At 34.8% G+C, this 22,344-nt stretch overlaps 1 protein-coding gene across 3 annotated transcripts; it reads right to left on the reverse strand.

Annotated features, from left to right (window-relative positions):
• Positions 1-7,727: 7,727 nt before the first annotated feature.
• Positions 7,728-20,152, reverse strand: LOC136235491 (calmodulin-interacting protein 111). Of its 3 annotated transcripts, none has more exons than XM_066025192.1 (11): positions 19,742-20,150; positions 18,386-18,541; positions 15,748-16,664; positions 13,856-14,060; positions 11,960-12,167; positions 10,871-11,274; positions 9,860-10,286; positions 9,394-9,474; positions 9,113-9,303; positions 8,831-9,021; positions 7,728-8,089 (listed from the first exon to the last, which is right to left on the reverse strand). In XM_066025192.1, the coding sequence occupies exons 1-11, from the start codon at positions 20,048-20,050 to the stop codon at positions 7,969-7,971; spliced, it is 3,210 nt and encodes a 1,069-aa protein (XP_065881264.1). In that variant the 5' UTR covers positions 20,051-20,150; the 3' UTR covers positions 7,728-7,968. The 3 variants fall into 3 exon arrangements, with proteins under 3 accessions (XP_065881264.1, XP_065881265.1, XP_065881266.1); XM_066025193.1 differs by having other exon boundaries at positions 19,878-20,016; XM_066025194.1 differs by lacking the exons at positions 7,728-8,089; positions 8,831-9,021 and having other exon boundaries at positions 9,161-9,313; positions 19,742-20,152.
• Positions 20,153-22,344: the final 2,192 nt, after the last annotated feature.

Here is a 22,344-nt window from a genome sequence, read left to right on the forward strand (position 1 = left end):
TAGAGTAGTATTTTTGCTAAATAGAATCGACGATTTCTGTAGATTAATACTCTGACCAAAAGCAAGTTCATAATCACACAAACAATCACGAATTACCTATGCCTCAGTTGCGCTTGCTCTGAAGAATAGATAGCTGTCGTCAGTGAAAAATAAGTGAGAGATAGATGGTGCTGAGTGAGCTACCTGACAGCCATGAATGAGCCCCCTCCTTTCCTTAGTTTGCAAAAGTGAGGAAAGACCTTCAGCACAAATTAAAAAAAGGAAAGGAGATAACGGGTCCCCCTATAGGAGTCCACATGTTGGAATAATAGGCCCAATCTCACATCCACCATGTACAATTTTGTAAGTGACTGAAGTGATACATATTAGCAACCATGTAATCCACTGATGACTGTACCCTATCTGAATTAATACCTGGTGTAAAAAACTCCATTCTACACGGTCATATGCCTTACTCATATCTAACTTCAAAGCCGCAATACCATTCTTACCTTGTCGTTTATTCTTCAATTTATGGATGACTTCATAGGCAATAATAATGTTGTCTGAGATCAGTCTACCGGTTAGGAAAGCACTTTGAGATTCAGAGATGACCATGGGTAGAGCAAGCTTGAACCGATTAGCCAACATCTTTGAAATGATTTTGAACAAGACATTGCATAAAGCAATAGGTCTTAAATCAGTAACCAACTCCACATTTTGCTTCTTCGGGATAAGTACAATAAGAGTGTCATTCAAATTTGGAGGTAATTTAGCCTGATCCAGAAAAAAGAGACATGATTTTACCACATCATCACCAATTATACTCCAAAAATGTTGATAGAATGCTGGATTTAATCCATCCGGACCGGGACTCTTTTCAGGCCTCATGGAGAAACAGGCAGATTTAACTTCCTCAGCACAAAACGGATGTGATAGCTGCGTATTGACATCCTAACTAATACGGGATAAAATATGAGGAACAACCCGAGATGCATCAGAGTTCTGACTAGTAAAAATTGATTGAAAATAATCTCCCAATAATTCCTCAAGTCCAGTACCCCTTCCACACAGCTCACCATTACTATTTCTGAGATCCGTGAATGAGTTATTCCGCTTTCTAGCTGATGCCACGATCTGGAAATATTTAGTATTTGCATCCCCCTCTTGTAACCAGAACAATTTTGCCCTCTGACGCCAGAAATCTTCCTGTTGTTTTAATACTTGTATATATTCTTCAGATGATCTAGAGAAAAGACTAAGACTATACTGATCATGAAGTCCACGAAGTCTATCAAGCTGTAAACGTAACCCAGCTAACAGCCGCCTAAAATTACTTTCCAACCCGTTGCTCCAGACCATCAATGCCTCTGAGAAAGTTCTGATTTTATCTGAAATTGTAGCTATAATATTTTGATTCCAAGCTTGTTGAACAACTGATCCACATGCTTGCTCTCGAAGCCAACTGTTCTCAAATCTGAAGCGTTTAACAAACTGAACTGGGACCCATAGCTGCAAAGTTAATAGAAGTGTCGTGTGATCCGAACAAGTGGTATTAAGGTTCTGAACCTTGGAGTTAACAAAATGACTTCTCCAGGAAGTATTGACAAGAACTCTATCTAAGCACTCTTCAATCCACCTGTTAGTACCCCTACCAACCTCCCAAGTGAATTGATACCCTTGCATATGTACACTATGCAAACCACAACTACTTACCGCTTCTTGGAAACCTTCAATTAACCAGTTTGGATGTCTATTGCCACCCCACTTTTCTTCTCCACTAAGTAGATCATTGAAATCATCTAAACAACACCAAGGCAGTCCAGCAGGATCAAATAATGATTTGAGAAGCTCCCAAGACTCTCTCCTTTTATTCCTTTCTGGGAACCCGTAAAAGTCAGTTAGTCGCCATGGAGGAAGATGTTGAATTGAGATTGTAGAATTAATAAAGTTATGAGATGAAGAGATAATATCCGCAGTCACCGTATCTTGCCAAAGCAATGCAAGCCCACCCCCGTGTCCTCTACTGTCAACCATAAAGTATCTGTCAAAACCCAATTGTCTACAAACCCTGATCACAGTTTTCTGTTTAACCATAGTTTCCATTAAAAACATTATTAATGGACGATGGACACGCACCACATCCTTGAGGACGTTAACTGTCCCTGGGTTGCCCAAGCCATGGCAGTTCCAACTTAGGAGACTCATGGCCCTCGATGGGCCTGGTTTACAGGTCCCACCTCCGCTCCATTTTTTGACTGGTCGTCATTTGTAGCATCAACTTCTATAGATTTCGTTTCCCATCGAGGCCTTTTAGAATCAAGAATTAAGCCCTCTTCCTTTGTTACATTGATCACTTGCTTACCCACACTCTTTGTATTTACCATCATCTGTTGGTTTGAATTCAGATTGGTACCAGTGCAGACTTATTGGGATTCAATCTCTGACTTCCAACAGAAATATCCACCAAAATCGATTCCTTGTCAGCGCTATCATCATTCTCTTCCAGTTCTTCTCCCGGGTTACGAAGCCATATTCTACCTGTTTGTGTACCTGTCTTCCGAAGAGCTGCACGAAGGAAACAACCAAATTGTCATTCACTGGGATTATCAGGATTGTCGAATAAACTGTTGCAAAACTTATCTGAGTGGCCAATAATGCCACAATAGAAGAAAAATTGAGGTACCCTCTCGTATCTGTAATTAATCCACAACCAGTTCCCTCCACTCCTCTTCAATTTTTGTCCCAGATTCAAAGGTTGTGTAATGTCAAATGCCACCTTAATACGCAAATAAATCCTTCGTAAACCTGTAAAATTATTAGGGTCGGTTTCAAGATAGATGCCAAGCTTATCTCCCAAAATCTTACAAATACTATCTGTTTGGAATCCAATAGGTAAATCTGATATTTGAACCCACATGATTAGATGCTTTAACTCTACCCTTGTTGCTTGTTCCAGAGCATCAAGCCTTTTGATGATCAATACATTCTGATTAAAAGTCTAGGGACCGTCATTGAGTACTCTCATAATATCTCGCTCGTTGTAGAACTGAAAGAGGTATCGGGCTTCCAGGTCTGATTCCATAATTGTAACTCCTTTGACATGCTTCCAAATCACAGCCAAAGTGTTCCTCATAGAATCAAAGTGAATCATCTTGGCAGTAAGAAACTGACCGGCCAGGAAGAAGAAACAGTGTTGTTCAGCAATCTGAATAATATCTTCAGCAATTTCAATACCCTCAATTTCTTCATCAGCCAGATTGAGTTTCGCATATGCTTCAACCACCTTATCTTGATTACTCATGGTGATAATCACAGGTTTAAAACAGATGCGTGAGATTATGAGCAAGAATTGGTGAAGAAGTTGGATTGGGGATTATCTTGGAAAAAAAATTGAGACACCGGCAATTTGGGGACGATAACAGCGGAAGAGATAAAGAATGAATTGAAGATTTGCAAGGTGAGGAACCATATAAACAGATGATTTTCAACCCAGGACAATGGCAATGGAGATATGCAAAGGATTAATTTGGGGGATTAGAAAGAGAGAATCGGTAAAGGGTTTTAGGGTTCATACATCTCAAATGAGAAGACAAAATACACTCCACCAGGAGAGACTAAGGCAAGGAATTACTTAACCAGAGAAGAAAGGTGGAGAAGAGAAGTGGCGGAGAGGCAATCAGTGGGAGCAATCAGCGGCGATGTCGGCATTGGAATTTTCTTGCAGTTAGGCGGCGATTTCTTGTTTCACTTGCTTTCCTCTTTTTCCTTTCATCAGCAACAATTAATTGTAATCTTCCTTTGTTTAATATAAGTGCATTGCGTACAACTTTTTTTTTTTTAAAAAAAAACCAATGTTATAAATAGAGTTAGTTATTATTGTTTATGTTATATATGTAAGAGTGTTAAGTTGTTGTAATTTTTTTTTTTTTTTTTGAATCAAAATTAAAATACTTTTTACGTGCTGTTTTTTACTCTTTTAGTACAACTCTTTGCTTCATTTGCCACGTAATTATTAGAATTAACCTTAAGTTAGTTAATCACCTAAATTCTGAATTATTTACTAGGGATCGGTTTGAATTTTCTGTAAGCATGACATGTTCATCATAAGAGCATCTCTACATATGGTACTTGATTGAGTGCTTGGAGGTGGCAACGACTTTAGCAACTTTGAAGGATTGCTTTCTATTGAAGTAAAGATGGTTGTTTAAAAATTGGCTTAATACACCATTTGTCATCTCAACTTGTTTAAAAAGTTTGATTGACCCCTGAACTTTTAAAGTGTCCCAATAGCCTTCTCAACTTGCATAAAATGTTCAGCTAGCCCCTTGAACTTGCACAAAATGTAATCAATCAATCACTCGGTTGCAAAAAAGTAAGTTAAATACGGAAGATATATTGCACGAGTCTTAAAAAAGTAAAACGATCGAAATCGAGGTATACGGTTCTTAGATTAGAGAAGACATGTTGTATAGTTGACCAATCAATAACTTCATTTTTAATCTATTTTTTAATTATGTAATAACATTCTAAGATGTGTGGAATACATCTTCCACATTTAACTTATTTTTTGCAACCGAGTGATCAATTGATTACATTTTACATAAGTTTAGGAGGCTATCAAGACACGTTCGAAGGGGGCAAATGAAGCTTTTTGGACATGTTCAAAGGGAAAATGATGTCTTAAGCCTTAAAAATTTCAAGCAATGTTGCCATTTTTCTGTAACCTTGCTTAATGTTGCCAAACTTAATTAAAAAAATGATTTACTTGCTTACTATTAATGCACTTTCATGATGATATTTATAATTAAAGTACTGATTTGTGAGGTCATTATGTCAAATTTTAAAGTTGCTTATTATTTGAGTATTTTTCATCAAAAGTTGCCAAAAGTGATATGGATGAGTGAAGAAATAAATATTATATTTTAATATGATGTGTTAAGTTTTGGAACTCTTTAAAGCAACCTATAATGGAGATGCTTTAAGATGACTTTTTCTGTATATAAATCATTCTGCAGTGTGATGCGTTTCTCATATCCAGTAACGTGATGACGTTCAATCCTTCATATCAAACCCGACCCTAAACGTCGTTGGGTACAATGGGGACAAGATAACAAACGCCTATTAGTCTAAAATACGAACTTATTTTTACGAAATTGACCCGTCACTTTTTAAATGTGAAAGTTTCTTAATTTATCTCTTTAATTTAATCAATACATCTCATGACTTATTATATTCTTAAACAAATTTTCTATTTAATCAATACATCTCATGGTTTATTATATTCTTAAACAAATTTCCTAATTAGACCATAAAAACTTTTTATTCAGACTATCTAAAATTTATTTATTTATTTAGTTTGAACTTGACAATTCTATCAAGCTCCTACGTATCATGAATCATCGTTTAATCTTTAAATACCTACGTTAGTATCAGGGCCAGCCCTAAGCTATGAATCGAGGGGCGCCCGCTTAGGGCCCACAATAGTAAGGGGCCTCAAAAAATATTGTTATTTTTAACATATAAAAAAGAGAAGAACATATAACATTACAATTGTTTGGTTTAGTTGATATAAGGAATTGACTTATGATTCTAATTTAACTTGAGGTTGGACATTCGAACCTCCTTCTCCCTATTTTTTCACTATCAAATATTTTTTTCCCATTTATTTTCTCTTATAAATTTTTACTTTTCATGTTTCTTTAAATCAAAATTATCGATTTATATATTTATATATTCAATAGGAAAAATAACCATTTAATTTTTTCCAAAAAAAATATTATTATCCAATTTCAATTTTTTTTCTTAAATTTAAATATCAATATATATATATATATTGAATATGAAAAATAATATAATTATTTACTTCTTTCAATTTTACATGACATAGTTACTTGTTATTTTAGTACACAAATAATTATAGTTAGTATACTCGTTACTACTGCACTACTAATTTAGCTTTCAAGTAGAAAACATTGCAATCTTAAATAATGTTTACGAATTTGTGCAATTTTAAGTCTAGTTGATTAAAAATGAGTTTTTTTTATTAACATAAAATATGCAACTTCAAACCATTTTGAGTGGTCAGAACGGTAGAGGTTGGAGTGAGGATTGAACAAGAAATTACACATAAAAAAACCTCATTTTCATCAATTAAGTTTGAAACTGTACCAATTAATAAACGTGAGGCTTAAATTGTACTATTTTGTCCATGAATGATAATTGCTCTCATAATAACCATATGACTAAATTTGTTTTATCCCTTAGTAGTAATAATAATAATAATAAAATCATTTAGCCTCCAACTTAAAAAAAATAGAATGTATATATGGAGTCCAAATTTATCATCTCGCTCGTGCCTCTAAAAGGTCAGGAACGACTCTGATTAGTATATCTATATTTCTCTTAACCCATTGAGACTCTGATTGACACGTTGATGATTTAATTGTATATTTCATTTTATTACTATATAATTTTATTTTATCGCTGCTACTATTCATAATACTGTTATTAACCATAAACCAATGTTTAGTATCTCCAATTTATTTAATAATTCATATAAAATAATCTACTTAAAATATATACATAAATATTTTATCGAATCCAACAATATAAAATTTTAAACTTAAAAATCATGTCACAAATAAATATCGATATTTTTATATTAGTATTTTTATCAAAATAAGTCTTAATTAAATAAATTGTTTATTAAAGCAACTCATAATCAAATAAATTGTTTACACAAATAGTCTGATAGGGTTTGTTAACAATTTAGCACCCAAAGCTCAAATGGTTGCCAACCAGAAACTAAAGCTCCCAAAAATCCTTCCTAGACTCCAGCACTTTCTGGAATGGCTGCTTGTTAGAGATAATGTTCATCATTATCTCCTAATTAATTTATTATCTAGTTAGTGTTTATATTTGTAACATTTAATCCTACTTCTACGCTAACTCATGTATTTTCCACTATATATAATAAAAGGTCTTATGTCTAATCCTAATCAAGAAAATTCATTACACACCTATATTTCTTTATCTATCTTCATCGTATTTTCTGTTCTGTTTGTCTGAAGGTGAGTATTAGCAGTCAGATGATGTTCACTCGACATGATGGTTTGCCTCCTAATTAATTCAAGGAATTCATGCTAATTGTTGTTTGTACATTTTGGTACTACATTTTATTAGTCATTGAAAGTAGACTATTAATATCCTTATTGTGAGAGAGTGATAATCATCGTCTCCACGAATTGATTAGGAACAATTTTAATAAACAAAGATTCTTAGTTCGTTGCCATGGGATCCAACTTCGGACATGTCATTTTGATTGGATGGAAGATTACGAGGGATTAATAAATGAATCATCAAGAAGGGAAAGGAACCAAAATCTAGTGACTGTCGGCAAGAGTATCACGTGACTGCCGCAACTTTCACCACCGCCTCCACACGTTGACAAATGGTGGTGCACCTTCTGCCAATTCGAGCTTCGGTTGGTTCCTCCAGTGTTGTCTAGTCTTGTACGGCATATTTGTCCTCTTATGTGATGTTTATAGTAGCATTTACTTCTCCGTTTTTTATGAGGATTGTTGTTCCACAGTAGTCTCATCATCTACCCTCTACATGTCCGATTTGTTCTTCTAAATTACATCTCCTAAATTATATTTTAGATCGTTTCTCAAATTTTGTTTTGAGTAGTGTTATCTATATTGAATCTTGTGACAAATTATAATATAATTTTTTCGGATAATACATATAAAATCTAGTGTTTATTACATTGTTTATAAGATTAAAAAATATTGGAATCCCAGATTCCTTACATTTTTCATTCATTTCAAAATTGATTAAAGAACATATTTTCTTTTTCTTTTTTATCAACCCTAATATAAAAAAGTACATAGTTAGTAATAGTATTATCTATTGACAAGGACAATGGTGGTATATATAAATACAAACTCTAAATAACACTAAAAGCAAAGGAATGGTAAAAAATTTCTATTGCACTGCTGATAATTGAAATAAGGAACGGCAATTGAAATAAGGACCGGCGATGTTGCAGGCCGTCTCCAGAACCAGGAAGTGAAACCCTATCTGCATAATCCATTTTATCGGTCTCCTGCCATGTAATATAAAAACATGTTACGAAATTAAAAATCGTAAACAGTATTCGTGGTCAGCTCCAAAAGACCCCTTTTTCTACAACCTTGTGAAAATTGATATTATAAAATTTGGTTGAGGTGCACTTTAACCCTCTAAAGTTCTCGAGGAAAATCAAATTAGCCCGAAATTTTCTTTTGCATTTCCACCCTCTACGTTTTTGTCTAAGCTTAATTTTGCCCTTTTTCGAGTAAATGCTGATTGCTGAAATACCCGAAAGCCATACAGATTTTCCAATAAAATCAATCAACAACAACAACAAAGCCTTAGTCCCGAAATGATTCAGGGTCGGCTCCAATAAAATCACTCAAAAAGGGAAAATTTGAAACATTAAGGAGAAAAAAGGATAGGGTTAATCTGATTTTCCCCTGAAAACATAAGAGTAAATTTGTACCATAACCGTTGTAACATTCTTAATTGTCTTGCTAATGCTTATCAGTTCGTCTCACTTCTATGACCAAAAGAGTGAATAGGGACTTGGGGATGTTAAAACATAAGAGTAAATTTGTACCATAACCGTTGTAACATTCTTAATTGTCTTGCTAATGCTTATCAGTTCGTCTCACTTCTATGACCAAAAGAGTGAATAGGGACTTGGGGATGTAATTTAACATTGCATCCAAACCAAGTAGGCGAGTTTTAGTGCCAGTTTTAAAACAGGTTGAATCAACTTTAAACATGAAAAAGGAAAAATATTTACCAGGGAGGGAACCAGCTCAAACTAGTTTCGGGCTTTTTGTTTTCAAATCCATCTTGTCTATTATGATTAGAGTGAACAAGCCTCTGAAATTGAGCGGACAGTTCATGATAATCTGGAACAGATCTTGGCTGGACTTTTCCTATTGCAGCCTTTAAATGTTGCATTGTTACTTCTAAAGCATCTATGGATTCCTAGTAATGTAGAAAACACAGAATCATATAAAATATTATAAATACACAAGAAACATGCAATGAAAGTAGACATCAAAAGAATGTGGAAAACCTCAAGGGCAGCTATAACAGCTTCCTGGCAGATAAATGCTATATCAGCTCCAGTACAGCCCTCTGTAAGTACAGATAGCTCCTGCATGCTGACATCAGAACTGCATGGAATTTTACGCAAATGGATGCGAAATGTGTCTTCCCTATCAGCCTCATTCGGAGGTCCAACGTAAAGCAGTCGATCAAAGCGTCCTGCTCAGATCTTTTACAAATTAGGTATAAATCATCACAGAGAATGGACATACACTTAAAACCAGAGAGAGAGGGAGATAGAGAGAGCACCTGGTCTCAGAAGGGCAGAATCAATCTTATCAGGCCGATTTGTAGCAGCAATAACAGTAACATTAACTCTCTGATGCAATCCTAAATCAGGTAAAAATTACATTCAGGTGAAGAAAGGAGCATAGTAATAATAATGAAGGAAACAAATAGAGGAGCAGAATGCTTTTCAATCATGAAATAAATTAGAAATGTATATTCTCCCATCTTAAAACACAAGGATTTGTCTATAGTTAAATACAATTTGCACACAACCCTCTTCCCCAAAACCACATGCACAAACAAACAAGACGTTTCCCCCTTTTCCTCCCTCCAGAGACAGACCTACAAATGCCTTTTCATGAATCAAATGCCCATAAAAAGATCCAAGTCCCCTTTTTCTCCCTCCAATAAGCCAACAACAAATCTACCAATTTCCATAACTTAAATGCCTAAAAAAAGATCAGTTCTCAAAGAAATCAACACTAACCATCCATTTCAACTAGAAGCTGAGTCATAACCCTATCAGAAACTGAAACCCCATCACTTTCCTTCCCACGAATAACAGCAAGTCCATCAATTTCATCAAAAAATATGATTGATGGTGCATTGGCCCTGGCTTTGGCAAAGAGAGATCTTACGGCCTTCTCCGATTCACCAACCCATTTGCTAAAAAGTTCTGGACCTTTGACTGCGAAGAAATTTAGTGCAGCTTCAGAAGCTACAGCACGTGCCATGAGAGTTTTGCTACAACCTGGAGGACCAAACAACAATATCCCAGTTGGGGGACGAGTACCAATGCGCTTAAAGGCATCCTGATGTCTTTGAGGCCATTCCACTGCTTCCACTAGTTGAGCCTTTACCTCCCTCTGGCCACCTACATCTTCCCACTTAACTTTTGGAACCTCAAGTATTACCTATACATAGAACAGAAGCATGAAAGAAATGTTGAACTGCATCAATTAGCAAATCTGCCTAGTTCTATCCTGGCACCATTTCAAGGAAACTGCTGCCATGACAACTAAAACAGATTAAGTACCAGGTACAAGAAAAATGAGACTTCAGGAAACATAGACAGAAAAACCTAAACTATATTTATTTAGTTGGTCCCATGATTCAGTTATTATTGCACAAATTTTTCCAAAAGCAGCCATGGTACTATGGCGTTTGTGATTATGAAAAGTCAATCAACACTTGCCAGAATGCAGATATTTATAGCAGAGTTGTATCTTATTTATATTGTACCACCAGAATCCTCTTCTTTCTTCTACTTATGGAATGCAAGCATATAATGCAACATATAAGATGCTCCAAGTCCTTTATATAAGAAATTATAAATTCTACAAGTTGAAGACTAATTAGAATGCACTTGAGGTTTGTTAGTTGATTATTAAAAGTTGGAAGGATGACATTAACTGCAACATCTAGTTCAATGCTCATCAATCTTTCAGTTTTCCATATTCACAAAATAACTAGTATAAACTATGTACGTTGGTCATACCTCTCGCATGGCACTCGGCCTCACTTTCATCCTTGCCTTCTCAAAATCTTCAATATTAAGTTTCAAAGTAGTTCCTTTGTCTGGCAAAATTTCATCCTTAGATATAGTTTTAGTGAGTGCAGAATCTGCACAACTGTCTTGCATCTCACCCAAGCAACCAAATCCTTCAATAATACTGTCAGAATGAGCTTCAAATGCAACATCTAATACCTTGTTATTGTCAGACTTAGCATAACCTCTAAGACAAATCAAGACTGCCTCATTGCAGAGTGCAACTAAGTCAGCACCCACAAAACCATGCGTGGCCACAGCAAGGTGTTGAATCTGCATATCCGAAAGAGTGTGTTCCATCTGACTGAGAAGAGTATTCAATATATCCAGACGTTGCTTTGAAGATGGAACACCTGTAAGGGAAAAAATTAGTAAGCACAAAAATAAATGGTAGAAGGTTGCCCCTAATAAATATCATCTTGAAATGAAAGCAAAGGAATATGATACAATTTTCTTTGCGGTTCATATTAACTATACAAAAAACCCTAAGGTTATAAAATAAATGAGAGAAGATTGTTTGCTAACAAGGTACACGGTCTTCATTCGACAACAAAAGAACAAATATCAATTTACTTATCCTGTCTGTTGTCATACAATGCTAATACTGTAACATGAATTAACCAAAACCAGACCATTGTGAACCTTGTTATTTTCTTACTTGTCAATGCTACATAAGTTCTGTTTCATTGGTGTATCCCCTTCTTTAAAGATGACAAGCATATGCACCTAATGTGAGGTTATCAGATCATTGGTTTTGGTGCATCAGACTTGAGAAGTCAGTTCAACTCCATACATATCAGAAAGAATTTCAACGAAACAGCTAACTACATGGAAAGTAGTTTTGCACATGACTATTTTCACATTTCAAAATTGTGTCACAAGACATCAAAGGTCCAAAATACTTTAGTTGTCAGGCTTTACCGCATTGATAAAATTGTAAAAATTATTCCAATTTAGGAGTAAACTCCAGAGATTGCATGCTAAAAAGAAAATTTAAATTCCAAGAGGAAGGAAAGTGGTGGGGACCAGTTACATCACCTATTTCAATTTCTCTGTCCAGTCTTCCAGGACGTCTCAGAGCAGGCTCAATGCTTTCAAGCCTATTTGTAGCAGCAATTACAAGTAATCCATCAGTCCGACTAATCCCATCCATCAAATTCAATAATGTTGCTACCATTCTTTGAGATAGTTCTTCACCACCATCTTTCCTTGCAGGAGCAATAGCATCCAACTCATCAATGAATACCTTTAAAGAACAACCATAATTAACCACAGCAATAGAAAGAGGAGCATATTGTGAATTCTCTAAAAACGCACAGCCTTTATAATAGCATATGCAGTCCACAGGGACCACAAATGTTCCAAAGTGTTAGTTCTGTTAAGGTGTGTATAGGTCCGAACGTTACAGATGGCTAACTGTCTAGGAGAAATTATAGGAGGAATTGTTTGGATCTTGTGTTTACCCAATTTCCTTAGTTAGAATCTCTTATCTGATATATATTCAGTGTATTCCCCAATGAATCATAATGCAACCACCATTTATTGTGTATTTGTTGGAGGGAATCTAGTCTCCTGGAAGAGTAAGAAGAACCATGTATTTCGATCTAGTGTTGAATCTGAGTATTGAGCTATGGCACAATCTATTTATGAGATTATGTTGATTCATCATCTCTTATCTGGTGGACTTGGTCTCCGAATCACCTCTGGCAAAGTTATGGTGTAACAATCAAGCAGCGCCATATATTATATCTAATCTTGTGTATCATGAACGAACCAAGCAGATTGAAACAGGTTGTAACTTTGTTCTAAGAAGTTAAGGCAAAATCTAATCTCTACAACGCACATTAGGACTGGTTAGCAGCTTGAAGGTTAACTATATATGTGACAAGCTGAAGTTGGACATGTTTAATATCTATGTTCCAGCTTGAGGGGAGTGTTGAAGTGTGTATGGGTGAATGTTAGATGGCTACCTGTATAGGAGAAATTGGAGGAGTTACAGGGAGTTGTATTTACCCTATTTCGTTAGTTAGAATCTCTTATACAGTGTATTCTTTTCAATCATAATACAAGAAATCGTTATCTCATATTGTCTCAAATTACAGGTACCAATAGTACAGTTCAACTTTAAACAGGATAAACTTTAATGCATAAAGCAATAAGGAAAATAATATGTAAAATTTAAAGATAATAATTTTTTAATTCTTTGTTGCCAAAGTGTTCAATCACACATCTGCATGTACAGTTCGATTACCAAACTGAATATTCATCTCAAGAATTTAAACAAAAATAAGAAAAAAAAAAAAAAAAAAACCATAATGAAAAATTTCTTTCAATTTCAAAAGATATGTTTATAATTGCAATTTAATTCAAAGTTTGAAACTTCCTTACGCCTCTCATTCTATTATGTCAGACATTAGTACCTCTGTACTGATGTCTGAAATTAAGATTTAGCCCAACTCTGGACCTTAGTTTGACCAACGTGCAACTTCTTTGAAGAGGTCAACTAGGGCATTGCTCACACCTTAAGGTAGTAAAAATGCTGTATGAGTATGATAGTTTAATATCCTGTGCTAAAGAAAAATGGTATATATTAAGTTTGGAGGGCAAGCACAAGTGGGTAGGAGCTGGAAGCAACAAACAATAGCAGAAGAAATGCAATACTACATCCTGTTGGCTAGTGCTTCTGTTTCCCGTACATTCAATGCACATAATGATGCTTTAGACTACAAAAGGAATGAAAGAATACTTGTAATAATTGTTTTGGTAGTTTAACGCCAAAATTATTAATCAATTTCTAGAGTTATGGTTGAAGCAGATTATGTTTTAAACATCCATTCAGTAAGAAGGAATTAAATGATGCCAAAATATTAGAATAAAATTTACAAAAACTTGAAATTAAGATATATATATATATACACACATAGGAAAACTAACCACTGCAGGTACATCTTGACTGGCTAAGTTGAAAACTTCACTAATTGCTTGCTCACTTTCTCCAAGATATTGACTTATCATCTCAGGTCCGTTCACAGTAAAAATGTTGACACCAGCATCACAGGCACATAATCGAGCAAGAGAGGTCTTCCCTGTGCCCGGTGGACCATGAAGAAGCACTCCCTTTGTTGGACGTAAACCAACACTAAGAAGTTATGTCAGTGATCAACAGTAAGAGCTCAACATGCAGAAACACAAAAAATTGGATTGGGTAAATGAACACAGCAGGGCTTTTCAGAAAGAAAAAAATGGAACAGAGTGAAAGAGAGACAGAATGATTTATAACCACAGACAGGAAAACAGGAAAACAGATAAACCTGAGCCCTACATACGCTATCACTCCGATCCCATTTCAACATGAATAGGGACATTCTTTGGATTTGTGCAGGCATTGCCTAAAGTTTACCCTCAATTTTAAATGCCAACAGATTTAGTAATAATCCATAAAAGTAGAATGATTAAAAGCTTATGATGGTCTCAAATAACTGTGACTATATTGGATGATAATTGTTGAATGCCTCTGTAAGGGATGCCAAAGAAGGCCTTTTTTTCTGCATTTGTTCCTCAATACCTCTATTATTCCAATCAGCATTAAGCCTTTTTTTTTTTGGCCTCTCCTATACCCTGGCTAGATAAAATTTTAGCTTGATTTCATTTTGAAACAAAAGAAAGAATAAAGTTAGCAGGGGTATAGTTCAGCCTTTCATGTTTTCTGTTACATAATAAGTTGGTCAATATTGAATTTACAGCAATTGCTGCTATTGCATATTCAAAGCACAAAATTTTCAGTTAATGTTACATTTCCATTTACAACTTGTTTGCTGATAGGGTTAGCTCTTTAATTTCTTTATAGTCCATGTATTTTGCATACTGTACAAGGACAACCAGCATAATCATAGCCTACTATATTTAAGCCACCACAACACCGTTTCTGCCACATGCAACTGTACTTTAAACTTTAAAGATATGTAGATAGTAAAATTGTGAAGCAATGGAACACCTTAAGCAATATATATCTAACTTAAAGTTCTCTAGAATAGACAAAATGTAAAACTAATGACAGCAATATCTCAATGAAATCTAACCATGGAATTTGTTCTTTGAACAAATTAGACAAATACACAAACAATAAAAAAAGTGCAGTACTGCATCATCAACAGAAAGGTCAATGCCGAGGTTGTGATAGTCAAATAAAAATATCCTAAACAAAATAATATATTTTCTTAAGCTTCCTACTACAAAAGAAGAAGAATATTTACTAAAAAGTCCTTTCCAAGATAGACTAAGATTAAGATTGAGACTTGGGCTGCACTTATTTGGCGGAACATAAGCTATATCAGATTCCCTCAATACTGGCAAAAGAAAGAAAATTTCCAAGCACTTATAAGGAGCCTAACAATATAGGAAAGGTAATTTGACACAAAGTTCAATGGATGGGGAGCTTAAGTTATTTACTCCAGCATTCCTAGACCAAGGATGAAAGCATCCATCAGTTCAAAGCACAGGAGGGCCAGAATTATAGCTTATAAGGTTCAAGGATGTGAAGTACCATTTCGATATGCATGCTTAACAGACGTTCTTGAAGCTTATAGTAATTTGTAAGGTAGATTTATCATCAAATATAAAATCTTGATAATTTATTATCTACACTCCGTCCTTAATATTTTCCTAATATAAATATACATTCAATTCAATTACAAGTGTGTATAAACAGGAAAGATCTTCTAGTATAGCAAAGTTTTAATGCAAAGAAATGAACACAAAAAAAAAAAAAAATACTCATTGATAATAATGAAAAATTGAAAACAAAACCTAAAAGAATTAGAACATACCTTGACAAAGTGTTTTTCACAGATAACATAATTATGTCCTTCAGAACAGCGTATTCTTTATCTAGACCACCCACTTTTGATACATCTTGTAATACACTGCTTTTTGCAGACGCATTCTTAATCTGCATCAATCGCAAGCTGCTTTTATAGGGTGTTTCAGATGCTGAATTCATTGGAAGATGTAAGTCACTTGTCGAATTAATAGGCATGTTTATGCATACTTTTGTATCATGATTTACAAAAAAAGCATCTTTCACATACTCCACTGCTTCAGGAGCTTGAGGGTAGGCAATATAACTGTCATCTCTCACCAAAACTTGATTTGTACTATGTTCGAGTAATTTAATTGACTTTATGACACGAAAAAAGCACAGCTTTGAAAGTATTGGAATAGCCACAAAATTTCCACATAGTAGAATACGGGAATACAGCCATGAGGTACAACAAGTCTGCAGAAGTTGTTTCACACTTTCATCCTTCAATACTTCTTTCATATCAAATAAGTCAGAATTATTGTTTCTTGGACTGGACAAATAGGATATGGCTTCTTCATGTCTTGATGAAGCTGACGGACTAGAGGTAGTAGAGCTTAGTTTTGGCTGACACAATGGCGTCCTAGGGGATGAAATTTCTCCATTACCAGATTGTCCATGTGTCTTTTGAGTAGAGTGCATAGGAGAAGTTAGATCATTGTTCAGGTTCACACTCTTCTTAAAAGGAACCAGCTCCAAGTACAATTCCCAGCAGTTGTGAAATGTAAGACTATCAACTTTTGTATCATGTGATTTACCATTTCCATTTACAAGACCACTTAGCCGCTGATTCTGTACAGGATAGACAAATACAACTCTTCCTGAAGCAGGACATCCCATTGTGTTAGAAAGGTTGGAAGACAACCGCACCCCATCCTTCAGAGCCTGGAGTGAATTCATATTAAAAGGGGCAAAGCTTCTATGTTATCATCAATTGATGCCATGATATGAAAAGAATACATATATACTTGTAAAAAATGACAAATGTAAAGGTTAAATTGTTTCCTTGCAGCAAAACAACTTCACAAAGTAATATAGAGAAAAAGCCCTCCTCCATTTATGAGCTATTAGAAAACTTGGCAAGCACTTGATTCAATTACCAAAACGAAAAAGAAAACATTTAGATGGAACTAGTATTATATGTTGTTAAATTGCACAAAGAGGGAAAAAAGAACAAAATCAAAGAGCTTTGAAGAACATGATTCATAGTACAGATAAGATCCACATCTAAACACATGCTAGTTCAGGTATATATCACACAATGTCCATTGTTTCAGACGTCTTTTCTTGACATGCATGCCACAGATAAAGATTTAAAACTTAAAAATCAACAATCTAGAAGCTTCGAACCTTTTATCAATGGCTTCTTAGAAGGACCAAGCAACAATGATTTGGCAAGGGTGGGCTTAAAGTATTTTTTTTCCTTACAGATTCCCAATCAAATGATCAAGACATTCATGGTTGAGCATGATGTTAAGACATGCATGGTTGAGCCTGATAACATCAATTATCGTTTATTTTTCAAGCGCTTACTGGATTACAACAAGAAGTTGGAATAGTATGGCTGAAGTTGGAACTCAATCAAATTAGTTATATACTTATAATTTGCAATCATAATGGGCTGATGTTGTTATTTAAGCAAGACATTTGATGCACAGATTCTCTTCTAATATTACTATATTTCCTGTTATGGCTCAAGTTTGGAAACTCAATCGAATTAGTTATATACTTATATCTGCAATTATAATGGGCTGATGCTGTTATTTAAGCTAGAAATTTGATGTATAGATTCTCTTCTAACATTACTATATTTCCTGTTCACCAGGGATGAGACCAATATTGTGAGTCATCGGCATGATTCACACATCCTCCAATAACCCTTGCAACCATTCTGAGCTTAGGAATCTTTAAACTTATATGTGTTTTTTTCTATGTGCACTCAACAGTAAGTATTAAGTCTCCTATGTTCATTTTTTATACTTCATTTTCCTACCCATTGGCAAGAAGTGAAACTCTTTACTAGTTCAAGAAGTTAATAAAATGAAGCTCAAGAAAGGATCTTCATTCCTAATATTTGACAAACATAAAAATGAGCACACTATGGAGAACAACTATCACGTTCTCAAAAGGAAACTTATTGAACATGAATAATTGTCTTTAGCATTTTCCAATAAAAAGGTTATACACTAGTAAATTCATAAATTCTTTTGCACAAATAATTAGAGCCTATGTTATCTGAATTTTCGTTAATTGATTCTTTCTCACTTGTCATGATAACTGATAAGCAAATTTAAACTTCATAATTAATTTATTTTCATCACCTATCAGAAAAACAAAAGATCACACAAATTCAATCCGACTATAACTCGATTGGAGAGACATTGCAGACTTAGTTCATATACAACCACAACATAAGACAATAGCATAAACAAAAGGAAATCGAAATCTTAATGCCATTAAAGATATTGATCGTTGATGTAGGCAAGAAAGAGTGCTTAAACACTGATGCTAAGTCCTTCCAAATTCAATGCACCATTACGGAACTATGATAGCGTAAATCTTCCTATTGGTATTTCAGAAAAAACAAAGTCATAAGATCTCCAAACCTTGGAAGAAGGAAAAACCGAAGCTAAAGCAAAGTAGTTCCCCACTTCACTACCAATCTCATCCAGTGTCTCAACCTCAAATCGCCTCATGCATTCAGCGTACAATGAGCAAATAGGAGAACAATTTGAAGAGCTTCTCTCCGAAGCAAGAGAAACCTGCAATGAGATTAGAATAATAAATTCAGGGAAAAAGAAATGATGCAAAAGGGGCTGCATATAGTAAGGGAATGTGGCTGTATCGACTATCTTATGGGCCTAATGTCATGTTTACAGTAGGAAAAAGAAAGGGATGTGAAGAATCTGCCTGCATGAAGCAGTTGCACCTTCGGATTGATGGATAGGGATTTGTAAGTTATAAAAGGGAAGAGGGTGAGAACAGGGATAGCTTTTAAAATTTTCTTTCTGGGTCTTGGCTGTGTAGCTTGGAGAAGGGGATTTATTCAATAAGAAAGCTCTGCTACTGCACTAGTTTGTTTCTTTTCCATTTCATTTCCTTTCTCTTTTGCAGTTGTCTAAATTTTTAACTTTGTTCTAGTAATCAACAGAAACATTAATGTCATTTTCTCATCTGTGCTTGAGTTGCTTTCTATTCTCTATCAACTTGATTCAAAAAAATCCGAAAAAAAATCTCTTGAACAGTTATGTAAATAAGCTCTATCAAACGCTACAAGGAGAACACAAACCCAATGATAAAAAAAAAAGCATGTGATGCACAAACCACCAACCACAGCACATACCATATAGGCTAAAATATAACCTCTGACTATTCAAATATCTTTCAGGTTTTAGTTGCGATAAAAAAAATTGTCAAACCCAGTTCTATTAGTATTGGGATATATATTCAAGATTATATGCTAAAACTTATGTTATACATTGCATATGCAATAGTTAGTTTTAGAAAGAACATTATATGTCGACAGAACCAAGATTTTTTTTTTTTTTTTTTGGCTATTTTTCCTGTTCCTAAACCAGAAAATCATCCTTCTCTTGATACTTTAAGACCTTTGCTGGACCTTTTCAGTATTCTCATAGTTCCTCAACAATTTAACTCGGATTAGGATTACCTCGGTACATCACATAGAAATTTGCAACTGTATTAAAGACAATAAAGTGAACTGCACAATAGTTATTGAGCTCATGCACCAATTATTATCATATAGAAGATATGCCCCAAAAAAGAAATTAGCTTCTCTCAATATCATCAATGCCAGAAAAACCAGTATGAGAACTTACAATAAAATTATAATCATTTATTTATGACAAAGAAAACAAAAGAACACAACCAAGTAACCACTTTGGAAATCATATTTTCAGAGTAACAAGCATTATAAAATAGTGATGAAGATGGGAAAATACCGAAACAATAGAACCAGGGTGAAGGGAAGAAGCAACCATGGAAGACTCCGAAAGCCAAACTTTACAACCTCTAGACTCTGACTCGACATCAGTGATTCGGCCAATGAAAGCAGATTTGCCAATCAATGAAGGATACCTGCTCGATGCTTCTTCCAGACAAGAGGTGAGATCACATTCACTAATTTCTAGTTCAGAAGCAGAAGATAACAGTGATGGTGTCCGAGGAGATGGAGATGGAGATGGAGATGGAGAGTATTCAGAACTTGACAGCCTCGACGCTGCCTTTGAATTCTTCTTCTTTGAAGGCATCTCTGCTGCTAAAACCCTAGACCAGAATCCCTTGCTTTCCTCTATACGAACTCTAAGCTCGGATTAGGGTTTAGGATTTTTTGGGCAGAATATGGCGGGAGCATTTTCATTATATTTAATAGGGTAAATAATTAATTCATTAGTTATGTTTTTTTTTTTTTTTTTTGTAACAAAAAAGGAAAACGCAAAAGAAACAAAACTAAGGCGGAATTATTTCCTGAAAGCCGGGAAAAAAAAAAAATTCTAAGGCGGAATCATTCTCAGAAATCTAATATCCAAAAGGTTATCTAATAGTAACCTTGGAATCTCCTTTGGCACGGAAGAAAGAATAAAGACTCCGAAGTCAAAACCATGAGTCATACCAGCCAAAAAAATTAGCAACCCGATTATGCTTCTGGAAAACATGACGAAGCCGAACACACTTAAAATTCCTGATAAGATGTTTAATATTTTTAAAGAGATTCCAATCAATACAACCAGCAACTTCATCTTCATTAAGGGCTTGATTGGATGGAGGGGTTAGTAAGGGTTGATAGAAACTCTTGTTTGGGAGGAGGAAGGGTTAGTAAGGGTTTCTACAAACCCATGTTTGGTACACAAAAAAAATAGGAGGGTAAGGGTTTGGAGGGGTTTGGAAGGGTTTCTTTTTAACAAATTGCATCCAATTTTGGACCCTCCAATTTGATGGGTTAGAAATTACCCTTCCTTCCCTTTCCCTACCTTTCCTTACCCTTTTCTACCCTTCCTTTATTAACCCTTCCCTACCCTTCATCCAATCAAGCCCTAAAAGCATTCACAATCTCGAAATTATCTGATTCAATCTCAATCAAACGGTTAGCCCCTCTTCGAAGCAAGAGAGATATCAGAAAAGAGCCCCCAAAGTGTTGCATCATAGGAGGATCCTTTACCAATCTTCTGACCGAACCCAACCATCCAATCCCCATAACAGTCACGAATGACTCCGCCAGCCGAAATGGATCCGCCACTCATCCTCGAGCCACCGGTATTAAGTTTGAGCCACTCCACAAGAGGTCTCACCCAGTGAATATTGGTCACAACACGAATTAGTTGTGTTCTTTTTACTTAGTCTCAAATATATTAAAACCCCTGAACTGTTTTTTTTTTTTAATAAAAGTTTAGGTAAGAGTAGGACTATCCACTCCTAAGGTCGAGACAAACCACAAACCTCGATGAGGATTTAAAGTAGAATTTACAGATTACCTACCAATAAGGGCTAAATTTAGACTATTTGGTTCTTCTGTTTATTTTTAGAAAAAAATAACGGGTTGTATTCGACATAATCGGACAAACAGAAAATAACAAAATAATAGAATAATTTTGTATTCATTATGACAACCCTCAAATCTAAGATATGTTTGGTTAAAAAATCTAAAAAGATTGATAAAATGACTAAAAATTGTGCTACTGTAAGACTTGATTTTATTTAAAAACTTCTTATTCGCAAAGCTTTTTTTTATTGGAGTAATAAATTATTTAACCTATTTAATAACTGGACTCCAAAAATAATTAATGTTGGTTTTTTCTAGAGGTGGCAAAATGACACACGACCCGATTACACGACACGAACACGACACGGATTTTTAGTGTTAGTGTTGAGCTTAATAGGTAATGTGTCATTTTTGGGTTGACACGAAACTGACACGCAAATTTTTGGGTTGGGTTAGTGTTGATATGTGAACCCGAAAACGATACGAAATGACACAAATATTGAAAATTATTGTTATATTCTCTCGTATTTTTTATGTCACTTTATTAATAAAAATAATAAAATTATAATTAATAATTACAAATATTGATTTGAATTTCCTAAATTGTTATAAACACATTACATGACCCTCTAACATGATATTATCGAACTTTTCGATAATTAGTGTTAATATATTAATCTAAAAATGATATAAAATGTTTAAAAACAGTAACATATCTTCTTATATTTTTAAGAGTTATTATTAATATACATGCATAACAAAATTACATGTAACCCGAAAATACGACACAAAACCGACACTAACCCGAACAGATTAACACGATTTTGACACGAAAGTTTTTGGGTTGGGTTTGGGTTTACTCTTTTTGACACGAACCCGAAATGACACGACACGAACACGACTCGAACACGATAATTGCCAGGTCTAGTTTTTTCCCTTAAATTTAATCTCATTTCTCAATTTTATCCCGGGTGATAAAATTGAAAAGGCAGAAGTACTATTTGCATCTCTACTTGGAAGTATTTTTTACTAATGAAGGAATTATCACATACATTATTCGAATAT

This window comes from Euphorbia lathyris, chromosome 7 (genome assembly GCF_963576675.1).
Source record: "Euphorbia lathyris chromosome 7, ddEupLath1.1, whole genome shotgun sequence".
NCBI lineage: Eukaryota > Viridiplantae > Streptophyta > Magnoliopsida > Malpighiales > Euphorbiaceae > Euphorbia > Euphorbia lathyris.

Bases quoted from the DNA above. Each gene is read 5' to 3' on its own strand.
- LOC136235491 (XM_066025192.1), bottom strand. From the start codon at position 20,050: ATGCCTTCAAAGAAGAAGAATTCAAAGGCAGCGTCGAGGCTGTCAAGT. The intron at 14,061-15,747 runs GTATGTTCTAAT...ATAACTTCTTAG, and splicing joins GTGAAAAACACTTTGTCAAG to TGTTGGTTTACGTCCAACAA. The intron at 9,022-9,112 runs GTTTTCCACATT...CTACATTACTAG, and splicing joins CTGTTATAGCTGCCCTTGAG to GAATCCATAGATGCTTTAGA.